Source organism: Parasteatoda tepidariorum, chromosome 1 (genome assembly GCF_043381705.1).
Source record: "Parasteatoda tepidariorum isolate YZ-2023 chromosome 1, CAS_Ptep_4.0, whole genome shotgun sequence".
Lineage (NCBI taxonomy): Eukaryota > Metazoa > Arthropoda > Arachnida > Araneae > Theridiidae > Parasteatoda > Parasteatoda tepidariorum.
The window spans coordinates 2869013-2887155 of record NC_092204.1 but is presented as its reverse complement, the minus strand read 5'-3'; the positions used below and the strand labels follow the sequence as shown (position 1 = coordinate 2887155).

The following is an 18143-nucleotide window of genomic DNA, read 5'->3' as shown; positions in this document are numbered from 1 at the left end:
CTCTGGGCATGGATGTTTCTCTCTATGTGTTGTCCTCTGCTGTGTGTGATTGTGGCCCACCCTATGAACTGGTACGTGTGGAGTGGGTACTGCTGCTCGCCTCCGTGACTTAGGTTCACAGGTGCCCACTGGGTAACGTTAAATGAGCAACACTTTCGGCATCTTCCCAGGTGAAGAACGAAAAGTTCAGTACCTGCCGTTAAAAAAAAAGAACTTTTGGATAATTTATCCATATTGCAACAACTAATGAAATTTCTGGGCCTGGTCGGTAGGGCGCTGGTCCCATGTCCGAGAGTTCGTGGGTTCAAATCCCGCCGGCCGAAGACTCCCCGTGTAGTAAAGTGACTGATGCACATTAAATCTGTCGAGTCGCAAAATTCTCCATATTCCCATAACAAATCAATTCCTCTGGGGGTATTGGAGACTATCAAGAACCTCTGGGCCGAGTTGGACCGCCTGATTAAGGAGTGTACTACCCGTCCAAAATCGGTGAAGGAACTTGCATGTCTTGTCCAAGCCGAGTGGAAGAAAATACCACTAGCCGTCGCACAAGAACTTGTGGAAAGTATGCCCCGCGAAGGCGAGCGCGAGCGAGCAGGGGGTAAAGCCTCCTAGTATATAGAAATTGACCTGTCCAAAATAATTTTTATTTGTTGTGACAATTCTCAAAAACGATTTTTTAATATTTTTTTATTTTATTTCCAATGCAGCAGGCGATATAGACATTGCCCTAACGCCGTACAGAGATCAAAAGAAAAGAAAAATACAAATACAGAAAGATATGAAATATAGAAAATACAAAAGCAAAACATCAAACACAAAAATTAAATCAAGAACTTAAATTGAACAAAAGTTCTCTGGCCTCCCAGTATCGGGAGAAAATGCAGTTCTTTGTGAGAACTGAACAGTTGAGAAAGATGTTCAGCATTCATGGTCGCACCACTGCGACAGAGGGGCAGGCAGGATTATCCACTATTTTAAGACGGAAAAGATAGACGTATAAGCAATCGTGCTTGGTAGCAAGACGAAAGGCAGCAACAGCACTGCTTCTTGGGCAATCGGGGAGATTAAGGTTGTCATTTCCCCACGATTTTTCTTTTGTTCGTTCTTTTAGCAATGATATATGTGTTGTCTTAATTGCATGATTAACGAAGTGGATTTATAGCTAACCAAGTTATTTGGGGCTTGATTAACAAAGCAGGATACCACAGTGGGATGGGATCCATTGTAAGGCAATCGTTTTATATTTTTCACCCATCTCTGTCATTAAAGAATCTACATTTCACAATGGACAAAGAGCTAGGGGCTTGAGAGTAGTTGGCAATGGCCAGAATCGCAGCTTGGGAATCCGAGATGATGGCAGCTTGATCGAAAAGAGAAGGACGAGCATTTAAATGAGTTGAAGCTACTTTGATTGCCTCAACCTCACCATCAAAAGCGGTCTTGGCTGTTCCCAACAAAAGATAGTGGGAGAAATGCTCACAAAAAATACCAGCGCCGGTAACGCCATCCATCTCAAGCTTTGAGCCATCTGTATATCTGTGCAACCATGCTTCAAGAGGAAAACGGTTGTGGATAGTCTCCATCCCCGCGCTGAACAAAGCTGCTGTACAATCCTCGGCTTTTAAGACAGGAATCATAAGGTCCAGGTGATATAATATTTTGCTAGCTTCCATAGGGTTTAAGGGGGGAGGCAAAGGTTCAATCCGGGAAGGTATATCAAATTCATCCATCACTTTTAATACAGCTTGAAAGGTAGCCGTCCTGAGTCTTCACCCTACAAGGTTCAGACTTGGTCAACATAAACGCTACGATATAGGCGAATTAGTTTCTGATAGAGCTTCAAAGCTGACTTCTTTATTTCATATTGTATAGGTAATTCATTGGTATGTATCAGAAGTGCGTCTGACAGCACCGGTGACAAGACGAAGTGCATTATTTTGCAGTCTTTCCAGTCCATTTATACCTCCCTCAGATACTGTAATAAGAGGAGCGTTACAGTAAGTCATGACAGGTTTTATAAAAGTCTTATAGGTATCAAGTAGAGTTGTGGTAGCACAGCCCCACTTAACTCTTGCGAGGCGTTTAAGGAGTATCATACGCTTCTCAGCCCGTTGCTTGATATATAATTTCCAAGTGAGTTTACGATCGAAAATTACTCCTAAGTGCTTTTAGTACTCTCACTACACGGTAGGGCTATATTGTTATACGATATATGTAGTTGTAATGGTTGGTGACATGATGAAAAGGTTTGGTAGGTTGTTTTCACCGTGTTGACGATCATATTGTTTTCTAAACACCAGGAAAGGAGTCTGGACATGGCGTTACTTTGGGAAATTTCAAGTTTCTCGTTTGCTCTTCTTTTAGGGCTAGATGTCCAAACAAGATCGTCAGCATACATAAGTACACCTATATTTTCATCAAACAAGGATCGTATCAGATCATCAACATACACATATAACAGCGCCCTGGGGAAGACCAGTTTGCAATGTCCTAAAACCAGACTGTGCGATTCCATATCGAATATTTATAAGACGCTGGTCAAGAAAGTCACTGAACCACCGCAGCATGTTACCTGATACTATATGATTTTTTAATATAATTTTCACAAATTATGTCTACATTTTCACAAAATAGATACCTTTTAAAAAAAAAACCTAGACAGATGAAAATAAATATAGTATTTAGTATAATAGATTTAATTTATTAAATTAAATATTAGAATTTTGAGTGTAATATGCCTTTTGTTATTCATAGATTTATTCTATTTTTATAATTTGATCAAAAATAGTAATGAATGTGAGTTCAATATGTCATTATTTTAAACAAAATATTTGTTATTAATGTATGCATTAGAATTTCTGGCCAATGCAGCTGCTCAATCGAAAATTTTCTAGTCATTAAGTTTTGTTTTTTTCCATACATAAAAAAATATTAACGTTTAGAATTCAGTTTCTAATTTCATGGGTGCCACTCTAGAAAAATTTCAAGACTGAACTTATTTTTTAACCATATAACAAGATCTAGCATTGTTTAAGAGAATTTTTCGAAAATTTTTAACTCACTGACTTCAAAATGTATGATAATGGCTCATATATTATAATCAACTATAAATTTATTAATTTACCTAAAAAAATTTTTTTTCATTTTTTTAATTAATTTTTAAAATTTAGTCTACTGATTTTTTTCTCAAGTCTGATTTCAGTCCCCAGGACTGAAGAGTGGCAACCATGTAATTTTAATTATGCATTTTTATTTTTTAATGTGCTTACTCACATTTTGCATTATCATAAAATTTATAGGGCAACTAACTAGTAAGCTAAATTTATAGTGCAAATTAATAAGGCAAGATGATCATATGGCACCTGGTATATTAACCCATTAACAATTGGTTAATTTTCAAGAAAAAGGTCATAAAAGTGCCTATTTTGCCAAATGCATGTACTTAATTAGTTCAGATATCAAGTTTAAAATAAAGTATCTGCAATTACCTTAAAAAATATTTTGGTGTGTAGAATGAGAAGTAAAATATATTTATGATTTAAATGAGAAATAAAATATATATTTTCCGGGCAAAAGAAATGAATTAGTTTCATTCTTATTGGCCCGTTACAATTGAACATTCCAGCCCTGAAATTTCACGGGAGCGAGAAATAGAGGGCGAAACCTCACTCCTGTCATTTTCACAGGAGTGAGAAGCTGGTAACATATCGACATTAAATTTTAAATTGGGAACTGCCATGTTTGCTTGTAAACATAACTTGAATTATTTTCCTACCAATGTACAATAATTAACTCTGTTAAAAAATTCTAAATTTACTAAAAACTAAATTTATGGAATCTCCAGCCACAACTGTAAATCATGATCCTTTATTCATAAATGGTTGCACCTTTGAAAAGGTTAATGAATTCAAATACCTTGGAACAATGATCAATGACCAAAACAGCATAAAAACAGAAGTAGACAACCGAATTAAAATAGCAAACAAGTTTTTCTTTGGACTAAGAAAGCAATTAAGATCAAGCCTAATCAGTCGAAAAACCAAAATTTAAATTTATAAGACTCTTATTCTACCTGTATTGCTCTATGCAAGTGAAACATGGACACTAAACGCAGACACTCAGCGTACTCTTGGTGTTTATGTAGGGGGTGGAGGAGGTCCAATTTTACAAAATACTCAATTAGCAAATTCTTTGAATGCAATGCTCATAACAATTATATATTTATTATAACTATATGTACAATTTACATAACATGAATAATTAGACAATTTTTAAGAATAATGTGCGTACATGACTTTGTTCTAGTATTCTATTAGACACCTGTGTCTGTCTCCCTGGTAACATTTGAATAGATTGGTTCTGAAAATAATAAAATTGTTGTCAGGGATTTTGATTACAAAACTAAAAGGAATTAAGCTGTTCACTGCACGAAGAGAGGAGGCCATACCGGTTTCGTTGCAAATTCTCCTTCATTACTAATTTGAAATTTAAAGCAAAGAAAAAGTACAGTTATTAGACGCACTATAAGATTCTATGTGAAATTATAAGTGTCAGGTTCAGCTTTATTGTTTTTGCTCGGATGAAACCGGTTTGCATTTTTTATGTTCTTGTATCAGTTAGTTAACATTGTAATGCAATAGGTTAAAAATAAAAACCCATTACATGTATGTTTAAATATAAAATGTATTGCCTATAAACTCGTCATTATTAAATAATTATTATCAGTGAGTCTAATAATTTGATCTAAATATACTACAAATATAATGCTTGATATAATATATCGTCTAATTTAACCAATGGATACACGAACATAAACAAGTGTTAACAGTCTCGTTAAAACAAAAAAGCTGTAAAGTATCACCTGATTATAATTTCACGCAGAATCCTACAGTGCGTCTAATAAATGTGGCCGGGAACTGAAAATTCATGGAAATCTAGTGTAAGTCATGAAGTTTTGATTGCTGGAAAAAAATACTTCAAAATATTAAAATGCAAACAAATTATGAGAAGAGAACTTCTCCGTTGCGTAATCCTAAGTTATTTATTTTATTTTCAGAATTTGAAACTTCACTCTAGGTTCATCAGAACTCACTCTTTATACACTTTAAATTAGTAATGAAGAGAATTAGTGACAAAAATTTTCTCCCGCGGTATGGCATCCTCTTGAGAAAAATGTGTGGCAGAGAAATATTGTACATATTTTGTTTTTATAGAATGCATAAATACTGATGCTATATATAAAATTTATAAGAAAAAAAAATCGTGATTTTTTTTTAAGATTGGATTAAAATATACGCAAAAACACTAGAAACTTGATAAGTAGGTAAAAATTGACTTAATACGAAAGTTGGCACAAATCACCTAACTAAACTTCCCCACTTATTATTTTTTTTAAAAATAATTTTGAATACATCTGATTCCCCTCCCCCATGAAATATTAACGCAGAAAAGTATTTCTAACATTAAAATAAACTGTGGCTTTGAAGATAACGCATACCTGCCCAGTCTCCTCTTTAACTGTATATTCTCAATTTGTTGAAGAAATTAAAAAAAAAAAAAATGCAATAAAATATCTGCTGATTGCATAAGTACTTATCTCATTGCCAGTACTGCAATGGACGAGCAGTGATGGATCAGGGGATAAAGCGTTCACCTTCCAATGAGGTGAACCCAGGTTTGAATCCCAGAGATAATTGGTTCATCCAAATTCCACATCCGGCCTGCACCGACCACAGTGCTGACGTGAAATATCTTCAGTGGTAGATGGATCACTTATTAGAACCCCCTTGTGTCAGGCTAGCCGTGGGAGGTCCTCGTGGTTTTCCTCTCCAAGTAACTTGAACGCGGGTTAGTTTCATCAAAAAAGTTCTCACGAAGACAAATTTCTCCCAATACTTGATCCAGGAGTTCCCTTATCTCCTGGATTGGGTTCAAAATTACAAGGCTACAGAGTCGGACATCAGTAGTCGTAAACCCATAATCGAGTCGTTTAGTAAAATCTCCGTTATTTTACTTCTCAAATGTTGGCAGGTATGGTAATGCAATAAAACCAGACTGGTAGGATTTTCATTACCTTAGAGTTGTGGTTATTAAATGAATTTTTTTAGAGAAAAAATCCAGATAAGATAATTATTACAGATACGTAAGCATAAAAAACTGCATTGATGTTGGCATTGTTTTTGTATTCTGAAAATTTCGAAAGAATTCTAAAATGTTATTTCAAGCCTGCTGTAATATATCAGGTATTGATGCTCTTTTGCTTGATGCGTATTTACTAAAAATTTCGAAATCCAGGATAGCCTGGTTGGTAGGGCGCTGGGCACAATAGCATGTCCTACATATTAAAATAATTGTTTACATATCTTAAATTGGCAATATTTGTAAGATTTCCATGTATTAAAATGAAGTTTCATAATTTAAGGTACATTTAAATTACAATACTGAGACAGAGTATCGTAAAATCTTCAGTACTTATGGAGAATGTTATATTGTAAAAGGAACCCTCTTTATTTTATAACAGTTGTTTAACAGCTGATCCAAATTTTAGGTTTACGACTACTATTGTTCAACTCCATAGCCTTGTCATTTTGAACCCAATCCAGAAGACTCCGAGATCAAATATTAGGAGAAAATTGCCTTTGTGGTGGACTTTTTGATGGAACCTAACCCGCATTTGCATGGCACGGAGAGGAAGGCCACGAGAACTTCCGACGGCACAGGACTCTAACCCATGATCTGTCTACCACTGAGGATATCTTACGCCAGCACTGTGATCGGTGCGGAATTTGAATCAACGAGTCACACCCCACATTCGAACCCGGTTCGCGTCATTGGAGGGGGAACACTCTATCCTTTGAGCCATCACGGCTCTGTTGTAGAAGATTCCTATGTCCACGAATATTTTTTAAAGTATTAAAAAAAAGTGAGTTTATTCAAACTCATTGTGAACAAAGTTTCAAATGCTGAAAATTTTTTTTTAAATAAAGTAAATGAAACAAATTATAACTTTTCAGCATTTCAAACTTCATAATTTACTAAGGATTTGACACTTTAAATTACAAATGAAGGTGAAATAATATATATGCCATGAAAAGTTTCTCTCCTTTACAGACTGAAATTTTACGATTCTCCCATCTTAATTCACAGTGAACAAAATATCTTTTGTCATTAAATATGTTTGGTTTCATTAAAATGTGATAGTTGCCAAACTTTGAAATAGTTTAAATAATAACTAGTTGTTGAATAAGAAAATTATAATTCCCTATAAGTTCATGATGGGTGCAGAATAGAGGCTCACTTTTAGAACTTTGAGCCCCGAGATGTATGTCTGATAATTTCTCTTGTCCTAAGTATGAGGATAACTTATCTTTGAAAATATACACAGGGTATCCGCGCACTTGGAAAGTCATGAATTTCGGTATTGAACAAAATTCGTTATGGAATGTCATGAATTTAACTATTTTGTAAAAAAAATCATGGTAAGTTATGGATTTAGGTCGCCGAAAAATTTTATTTTTAAAATGGAATCCCTCCCCTATTTCGTGATGTTCCGAATATCTGAATTTTTAACAAAATCCCCGCTGTGAGTCATATTTTATAAAAATATAACAAGTTTTCATCATTTTCTTTAAAAATTATGCTGTTCTTTCAAAAAATGAAAGAAAAAACATCATTTCTACAGCGAAGTATCTTTTAAACTTATGTGATTTCAGAATTATTATTATTCATCGTTTTTTTTATTTTATCAATTTAAAATTCTAGCTGAAGCAAGTCGGTCATTGGCAAATTTTTTTAATTCCGAAATGAGAACAGAAAATCAGGAGTATGTCTTTCCTTTCTGATGAACAAGAAAAGTATCTTTAGAATATAATATAACTCTGCAGAAAAAAATTTATTTGCTTTCGTATTTTTTTCAGCTATTTTATTGCTTCAACTATTTCTTTACTCCTTTTTAAATTTAAAATCTATAAATATGAAGATGCAAAGTATAACAGTTTTGGTTATACCTATCATTTTAATTAATGCGATTATAATGCTTTTTAAATGTATTATTCTGTTTTTGTCGGAGAAAATAGTAACTTCATGAAAAGTTCTTGGAATTAGACACGGAAAGTCATGAATTTGAGAATCTAAAATGTAGCAGATACCCTGTATATAATATGCATGTGATTTTAAATAGAGAAAGAGGGAAAGAATGTTCTACCTTTGCCAACCCTCATAGGCCAAAGGGTGTATTGCTTCACACCAGTCGCAATATATATTTAATGTTACTTTTCACTACCAAACTAAATATAATCTCTCACTGTGTTATTAGAATGTCATAACGGACATGTGACTGCAGCAAGAAGAAATTATTTGAAGTTCTTATCAATGTGTTACATTTATAAAATTTAAAAAGACTCATAAATTTTTTTTATTTCTTATCAACACAGGAAAGATCGTATCTATAAAAAAATTACATATTTCTTCTTTTTCGCGCACATTGAAATACGAAATTCAAATTTCCATGTCTTAATACATTAAAAATTAATTCGATATAATTGTAATGAAAGAAAATAGTGGGCGAATCATATTGATTAAAAAATTCTGTTAAAATTGCAACACAATAAAAGTTTGGCATTTCAGAATTATTATTTTTTAGATTATCAGTTTTATACTTTTGTGTTTAGTTCATTAAATTCTGCAAAGTAGAGGAAGAATAACATGCCTGAACTCAGAAACTATTCTTCTCGTATATTTCAGAGGAGAGATTTTGAAACAAAATTAATCACTAAATTAAAGAAAAATATATTTTTTTCTTTAAAAATTGATTATGCAAAAGCAAAAACTGCTAAAAGTTTTTAACAAATTCAAACTTATTAATCGCTTTTTTGAGGAAAAAAAAAAAAACTATACAAAATCAGGGCTTGGATGATGACCCAAAAATTTCTTGAAATATTTAATTTTATGTGACATTTAAGAGTGGATTAATTATGAAAAACAAATCTTGAACTGAAATCAATAAAATTTCTTAAATATTCTGCAAAGCTATAAAAATATTATTTGATGTATTAAGTGGTCACTCACCACTACATTCTTGATTGGAGGGTGTAATAATTTCTTGTATTAACTGCTGCACACACAAATGAATATAAATATATTGATCCTAAAAGAAAAAAGTATCATATGATTTATGCTAATTAAAAGCATTTTAAGTTTTTTTTTAAAGTAATAAAAACTTAATAACATTACATAATTTTTTGTAATATTCAATCATGGTGTGGTAGCATTTTTTAAAAGCCCTTAAATGTGCTTTTCTCATTAGGTGTTTTTACAAGTTAAGCTTAATTTTCCTTTTTCGAAAATGAGTGCGTGCTTTTCACAGTGTTCTATTCAACGCTTTCACAATTCATTCAACCATAATCCATTTCGGCATACCGTCATTCCATAGCGTATGAAAGCGCCAATCATTTTACATGTTTGATGAAATACTTGCGAATGCGCATCGACTGAGCTGAGTTCTGTGAGATTCTTGCACTCTCCTGTGCAACTCTGTTGTATTTTGCAACATATTCTCCATTTCAGGTTTTATTTTCCACCCTCTGAAATTGAACCGAGAAATCTCTCGATCATTTTATGGTGGCTAATATAATCAAGAAAAGATTTCTTTGTCAAAAACTAGTTATTTTATTATGATCATGTAAAGACTGAAAATTATTTTGCATTTTGTTCATGTATATAGTGCTTAAAAATATTTTAGAGTGCTTAAAAAGTACTCAAAAGGTGCATATTTTTTGATGAAAGATTTGGCTAGGCACCCTGTTAAGGCATTTTATTTATTCATTTATACACAAATCCCTTCTAAATTGGGAATAAAATTCATTTTACCGATCTAACCTAGTCTATATTTATTTTCATTAAAACTAATGTAAATGATGCATAGGTCATCAGATTCATTTTCAATTGATCCATTGCATTGTAGGAAATGTATCATATCAGATACATTAAACAACCAAAAAGAGGATTTCTTATTTTTTTGTGAGGTGGGGGGGATTGAAGACTTTTTGCTTAGCAAAATAAGCTATGAAACAATTAAAATTTCCTTTAAGTATTATCAAATGATTTTCCAGATTGAGTAATGCTTATGAAAGGTGTCCCATAATTGACACAAGATTTGAATTTACAGCCATTTTTGACGTAAATAGATGACAGCCCTGAAAAAAGAACATCAGACAGCTGAGAATTATATGAAACAATGTGATTTCAACAATTACAACAATTTAATTACTGCATGAGACTTTTCTTGGTTGTGTACTCTCTCGTTTCGGTGATCAGAATTGGCTACTCTAGATCATGTGACTTAACGCCATTAGATTTCTTCTTATGGGGTTACTTGAAGTCAAAGGTCTATGTCAACAAGCCCACAACCAACTGTGCATTACAAGAGGAAGTTAAACATTGCATCAACGAAATTCAGCCACAATTATAAAGAAAATTTTGACAAAAGAGTGTGTATGCACCAGCAAAGCCGTGAAGGCCATTTGACTGATGTGTCATTCCATAAATAATCCTATCCTATGTACTTTATGATTCAATAAAAAAAATAACTATCTAAAGACTCAAAACTGTGTTATCTATTTAATTCAAACCTTACGCTAATTTTGGAACACCCTTTATGTTATGCTTACTTGTATCTATACACATATTAATAATACATGAATAAAGAGGCAAGTTACTCTAAAGAAAATTTTTAAAGCGATGAAATACCTCAGTTTGTACCATGTTTATTCTATGTTGCCGGAGTTCCATGACGGTTTCAAATATATTGATGTCATCATTGTGCTTCAGGTTTTGTGCAAGTCTGTCGACAACGATGAAAGTACCTGTTCGACCTACGCCAGCACTGACAAAATAAATCAATAATATTTATATCAGTTGTCTAAAACAACTATACTAATTAGTTGACTAAAACAACTTCAACAACAATAATATTCACAAAAGAGTGCTTTACAAAATATTATATTGTAAAATACCAGTGATAGCAGAGTTTAACAAACGCTTCCCTTATTTTAGAATCAGTTTTGTCACAAACTAATTAAATTAAAAATACTCTTTTCTTAATAAGAAGAACAAAAACAAGAGCAGTAGCAGATTCCACTCAAATACCATATATTTTGAAGAATGCAATTCCAAAATGTTCTGAATATAATTTATTCTGAATGTTAACAAATTTTAAATGTAAACAAATAAGAAAAATTTTAATTGAATTCCTACTTAGGTCAATAAATAAAAAAAATTTAGTCACTTTCTATTAGATAATTAAAAAATTTTCTACCATATAAAACTATAATTAATTAATTATTATTTGGAAAAAACTGTATTAACATCAAGTAACATCCACTACAAGTTTTAAAAAAAAATGGATGAATAAAAAGTATTTTATTAAATTTGAACAAGATATAGCGAGAGTGTGAACTAATAGCAAGAATTGAAAAAAGGGTCACCTGCAGTGGACAACAATGGGTCCAGGCCTGATTCTTGGGAGATGGTCTCTGACAGCTGTCACAAAGTTTATCAAGTCTTCAGGACGCTCAGGGCAACCAAAGTCTGGCCAATGAGTAAAGTGCATTTGTTTAACCATTCTCTGCTGAGAGCCCTACAATATAAAATAAGCATTAACTGTGTATTGCCTAAATTGTTCTTAGTTAATTTATACAATAAATTATTGTCTAAAAAATGACACCATTTATATTGCTAATTTTATACATTATAGGACAGGGGTGGCGAACCTTTATACACCAACGTGCCATTTTTTCTAAAAAATTGCTTCACGAGGTCATAGACGTGCCATCAAATAATTTTGACATCGTGATTATTGGGAAAATAATAATACTAAATACTATCAACTCAAAACTCTTTATTTACGTAGAAAAAAAAAAACATTTTGCAATGTCTCATCAGTTATACGCGGAATTCAACTTGAAGGAATATCAGTGTGACTTCTGTTGTTGTAGATTAGATGACAAATAACTTATATTAGGTTGTAAGATGTTAGTTTAAGCAGGACTGTTAATTTTTTTGCTAGTTATTTATTGTTAGCTTGTTTTTTATAGTAATTAATTGGTTTTTTTCAGCATTAATTGTTAATTTTTTATTAATAATTGTTTAGTACTTTGTATGTTTTATGTGAATTTTAATTTAATTGTTACACATGCTTCATAGTGTAATACCATTTGTGTAATAGCAAATGTGATCAGTGGCGTGCCCGAAGTATTGTGTCGGGTGCCATAAATGGCACGCGTGCCATTGGTTCACCATCCCTGTTATAGGATATTAGTAGCAATATTTTGTTGTATCATCGAGCTAAAATAATAATTATCTTCACGCTAATGCAGTTTAAAAATTTGGCATTCATTAAAGGTGAACTTTTGAAAATGTTTTGATAGGTATTTGATAAAAAATATTTTTAATGAAGTGCTAGGAAATTTGTGTTAGATAATTTTTTATGCATCTCATAAATTTTTTTTTTTATTTTTTTTTTATGAAACTAACCAAAGTAACCTTTCATTTATAAAACCTACTTTATACTTAATTGTGTTTAAAAGGAATCTCAGTTTAAGAAAATAATAAACAATTATATAAAATCTTTTTTTTATTTTTTTATGTTGAGCATTATCAAGATTCCCAGTTGATTACAGAGATAAAATTACTTTACTTTTCAAAGTTTTTCATGAAACTTTAATGTAATTTCAAATAACATGTTTGTTTAATTATATACAGCAATATTTCATCAGAAATGCAATATTTTTTTATTCAATAAACAACAAAACATACTTTTTAATAGTAAGTACGCCAATCATTAAAATTTGTAAAAAATAAAACTTCACTAAATGAAAGTTGAACTTATAAATTTTATAGTACTCTAGATAGAAGCATACTGTGCAGAGTCTAAGAAATTAAAAAAGGAAAAAAAAAGAATTAATTAATAGTCATATAATTAGCCATCATATATCTAACTTGTAATTAAGAATTAATTTATTCAGAAAGCTTAACTTTTAAAAACTCAAAATCATTGAACTACAAATAAGGTAATACTTAAGAACAAACTTAGGCAAGGAACGAGCAAAGAGTATTTTTTACAGGATATAAAAATACAGCTTCCAACAAGGATACGAAAAAATCCAGTAGATTTTAAGAAATATAAATTTTATGATAATTGCTGCATCATGTACTAAATATTTTACAGATAGGGAATTTTATTGATTAGTCATCAAAATAGAAAAACTGTAATATTTTCCAGTTATGATTGACATTAAACATACCTGAAATGTTATATATAATATTTACTAATAATTTGGATTATTAATAGGCATTCAATTCATCAAAGATAGTTAAAAGATTTTTCAAATTAATTTAAAAAGAGATTTCTGAATAAAAATAAACTGAACATTTTGAACAAAAAAAAGTGTTGAATTGATATCTATAAATGAGATCCGCTTCATTATGTATTAGTAATACTTTTTTAAAAATTCAACCAAGCAAGCAATAATCTGTACAAAAATTCTATTTCAATATGAAATTTTTTTGGGAAACTTTAGGAATTTTTCTAAAATGTACAAAAACTAGGAGAATTTTAATTAAACCAGTGGACCAGGAGAAATTGGCAAAATCCAGCAGGTTACTGGAAAAACCAGTAGAGTTGGCAGCTATAAAAATAGATGTTACATCATTGGTTACTTATTGCTAACCTCAATTATGAAATTTGTTAATTTTCATGTTTCTTGTAAACAAAATTTGAGTTTTGATCAAAAGTTGCATTATTCTCTCCAGAATCACTGAATTCCCTGTCAATTCCAAATTTTCACGACCCCTTGGGAGCCGTGTTCATTAAAAAAATTTTAAATTCAAGTTACTTGAAGTAACAATTCGCATTTTTAAAAAAATATTTATTACCAGTTGCAGATGAAAGACCCTTATGATGTAAGATGAAAGCATAGACTCTGATATCAGCTTCACTTGTATATCTCCATAGTATTTGGGCTCTTTCTCATCTGGCCAGTATTTTTCACACTTCACCTTTCCACGTTCCATCAGCTGGGTCAGCATCACAATCATTGTGGTCGATTGCTCCCAAATCATTCGCCAAAAATCATCCACTGTATTTGCCAATGGGCCTTGACTAGCAATGTATTCACGCAGACTAGAATCACCCTGGAAAATATTTATCTTTCTTCAGCAAAAATCATGAATTAAAAATAAAATAGTCACATTTTTTCCAACAAAGCCAAAGTGTTATTGTGGTTGCGGTGAGCGTTTTAAATTAATTAGTGGATTTGTACATGGTGCATTATTTTAGTTTCAAGCATATTTTTGGTTGTGATATAGTGATAATTATCTCAGAGAAATGAATAAAAGCGTTTAAGAAAAATTTGATTTATTAAGTAAATATTAGTAGATTAAAAATGGCCATAACTAAAATATAAAAATTAAGAAAAACCCCTTAAAGGGATCAAGAAAAAAATGATTCTGTTAAGATTGATATTCCACGGTTTGAACTGGAATGCCCAAAAGGGTGCCCTCAGTCACCAGAAATTGAAAGTGAATGTATTGTTCCCAACAGACAGTGAGGAGCCTGGGAAGATATCTATGTTTGGCGATTTATTGAAAGATAATAGAGCCAAAAATAAAGTCAACTCCCATAATCAATATTAGATTTGAAAATACTTAAGCCTTTGTGAATTGCCAACAAGACTGTGAGAATCAGTATAAACATATAACTGAAACGTATTTGTGGTAAGAAATGAAGAATAAAGAGTTATAAATAGATTTTCGGTTTTGATTAATCGCAACAGTGAATTAATGAGTCTTACATTAGTATTGAAATACAAAGTTAGCCGTTACATTGATTGATAAGAATGAATAAAATATTTTATACTCGCTTTTTATAAATTGTAATAAAAATTAAAAAAATAAGCTTAAGAAATTAAGGAAATTTTAAAAGCTAGGAAATATATAATGCCAATACGACACCACAGTTATCAATACTTAATTGAATAGCTTAAATAGTTAATGTTTCATACTAAAGGGTTAAAATTATTTAATTACAAACTAAACACTGAATAAATGAAATAGTTATTTTTGTTCAAACTCAACACCCTCATGTTAACTAAGGATAGGGAGGCAATTTGTTAATTAGACTTAAAATGGAGAATATATTAATTACAATAAGAAAACATAACTAAAAAAAAAAATTGGGGGTTATGCGGGGCAGAACAATAAGTTTTGAAATCACTCTTGCTTAAATAAATATGAAACTAAATGGGTATTATTTAAACATGCTTATCAAAAAAAAATTTTTTTTTACAATACAGCTAATGGAGAATTATTATTCAAAAGTTTCATGTCACTATTATACGCTTTTAATTTCCTCCTTTTATTTTCTTTCTAGATTGATGAAATATAATAATTTACAAGTAGTATACCCCTTTCATTATTTCCCTTTTTAAAAAAACCCCGACATTTATATTATATTTTAATGCTGATTTAGATTTTGCAAATTGCGTGATAGAAAAGTTTTGGCAGTCTGGTAATTTTTCAATTTTCTTAAAAAATAACCAAAAAGGATCCCTTTTAAATAAATGAATAAATAAAAAGTTTACAGTAAAAAAGGGAAAAACATAACATGATAGCAATAATTTTTTTAATATATATTTTCTTCCTATATTTTTCTTTATGAAAAAGTAATTTCACCTTTCAATTGATTATTTTTTGTTGGATTTTACTTCTTTTAAGTTTTGTACCAAGCAATAAACTGAATAAAAAATCTTTCATGGAATTTACAGTATTAGAAAAAATAAATGAACAAAAATGGAATTCTGTAGTCCTTTTGAAAATCCAATAAAGTTATAAGCATTTTTAAAGAATGCAAATACTTACAATGATGTAGTTTGCATTGATAAAATCAGATGCAGGTTCATCCCCAAGGGGTAGCAGCTTTACTCGTGAATGATCATCTGAAAATAATAAAAAAATGATCGATTCAATGCCTAAACAGAATTAATAAATGTTTAGCATTCCTATTTAAATTAAGAGTAACATTCTATATAAAACTCAACATTAATGAATGCGTAAATTAGTGATATTAAGTTAGGCAATATTTTAACAGTATTAAAAGAATATATAGTTTTAAACAACAGATACTGAATACTATTATAGCTTACAATTAAGGGATTATAAATTTATTGCATTTAAAGCATATATTTTGACAAGAATGCACGGAGAAAAAGTGTAATTTTTACAAAGAATTAATGTAATACACAAAATAATAAATAAATTTGCAATATGCAAAAATAGTAAATAAATTTATCATATGCAACTCTCTTTGAATTATTACTCCGAGTTCACAAATTTTTTATTTTGCAGATTTACTACAGCGTTTGATAAAATACATAGAATAAGATCTATTTTTGCAGCCAAAATCCACCTTCAGTTTATTAAGCATTAACTATTTTTGAGTATTTTTTGTTTTATTTTATTCATTGAAATGCATTTTAGTGAACTTGGTTAAGAAATTTTCAGTTCTTACATGGAAATATATTCATCCATCTATTTTTATGACGATTTTCGTCCATTTCAGCGGCAGTGCAAGGCAATTTTGGACTGTTGTGCTTCAAAGTCTGTAATATGAAGAAAATAAAAATGAATAAATTCCTATGAAACTAAAATATGCATAAAATATAAATTATAAACTAAAAAGGAGTGGTGCATAGCAAAGAACAAAGAGGCTGTTAAATACGAGAAAAATATTGCACGAGAGTGGCCTTTCCATTTTAACAACCACTTCTATGCAGTTTCTGGATAAAAATGGAAGAAAAAAAATTTTAAAAATAATATTATTTCTTCAGAATTGTTAAAAATCTTTTTTTAAGTACATTCATGGAATTCAAGTGATAACAGTTTACTTAAATGCTTTCACAAGAATTTAAAGTTAAATTTAAACTTTAACTGCTTCCCTGTTTACCGCAAGTTAACTCGGGTATCGACATATTGCAAACATTCATTATCTTGAGAAAACTCAGGTGTAGCAAAATTTTTCATTAAGTTTTGTTTTATTGTGTTCTTACTCCACTGGAAGCAAAAAAAGATAACCTGTTCTGATTGAAAGTTTGCAAAGTTTTGTTTGGCAGTTCTGCTGTTGGATGGCGGGAATGCTCACGTGTTTTGTACAATTGTATTTATGATAGTTGCTGGAATTACAAAGAAAAAAAATGCTGTATCACTTCATTGGCGTTTGGAAAGTATCACTTTGCGTTGTCCCTCGTTTTAAAAACTATCATACAAAGACTAATATTTAACTTTTTTTCTCTTACCCGAGATAACTCGGAATAGTAAGTAAACTGGTGGTAACATGTCACAATAAAAAATATTTAAAACAGGGGGAGTTCTTACTGCAGCCAAACTATAATTACTATATGATCGGAATCTGAGGCATAAAATTTTTTATAGTGGTTTAAATTGAAATACACATTTAAATAGTTCTCAAAAATTCACACCTGAAAAAAGAAATTGAAACAAATTTCTCATGCAACTGCAATTTTGCTGAATATTTATTCTTAAATTAGCTAAATTTAAATTGATGAAAATTCATGTCAGGGAGGATTTTTTTCAGATTTCCAATTACTGAAGACCCCCATTCCCTGCACCTGCAATTCCCTAGTATAAAACTTTTTCATAGAGTTACCTTTCAATTTTTTTTAGCCTACCTACAAGACTATAAAAATATTCTATAAAAAAAGAAAGAAATTAAAATTCAGCAGTATGTTTGAAAGTGTTATAACTATAACAAAAGAATGGTTTACCTCAAACTCTTCAGAAAATTTCAAATGAGAATCAGACAGCATAATTCGTACATGTTCACAGAAATTTTGAATCTTAATACACCTGAAACAAACATTTTCATTGAGACAGTTAACTTGGAAAAAGATGAAGAAAAGAACTGTTCAAAGTGCTAAATCAGATTAGAAATTGTAAGATTATCAAAAAGCACACAAATAATATAAATGAACACTTTCTTTCTCTATCTTAAAATTTTAAGCATTCTACAATATTGATAAGATTTATTAGCATTAAAAGAAATAATTTATTTAAACTATTTCTTAATC

The 18143-nt window shown here is 30.8% G+C and overlaps 2 protein-coding genes across 2 annotated transcripts in view; both read right to left on the bottom strand.

Annotated features, from left to right (window-relative positions):
- Positions 1 to 1250: 1250 nt before the first annotated feature.
- Positions 1251 to 1733, bottom strand: LOC107454056 (uncharacterized). Its single transcript, XM_016071112.1, has one exon. It carries the CDS (start codon positions 1731 to 1733, stop codon positions 1251 to 1253), a length of 483 nt encoding a protein of 160 aa, XP_015926598.1.
- A 2466-nt stretch (positions 1734 to 4199) lies between these two features.
- LOC107454124 (phosphatidylinositol phosphatase PTPRQ) overlaps positions 4200 to 18143 on the bottom strand; it is an 87489-nt gene continuing 73545 nt past the window's right edge. Inside the window, exons 26-33 of the mRNA XM_043051003.2 lie at positions 17841 to 17922; positions 16568 to 16658; positions 15919 to 15995; positions 13936 to 14193; positions 11487 to 11638; positions 10750 to 10885; positions 9070 to 9148; positions 4200 to 4362 (exon numbers count right to left, since the gene is read on the bottom strand). Of these exons, the coding sequence (XP_042906937.2) occupies positions 4316 to 4362; positions 9070 to 9148; positions 10750 to 10885; positions 11487 to 11638; positions 13936 to 14193; positions 15919 to 15995; positions 16568 to 16658; positions 17841 to 17922 (922 nt within the window). The 3' untranslated portion in view covers positions 4200 to 4315. The remainder of the gene's footprint in view (positions 4363 to 9069; positions 9149 to 10749; positions 10886 to 11486; positions 11639 to 13935; positions 14194 to 15918; positions 15996 to 16567; positions 16659 to 17840; positions 17923 to 18143) is intronic.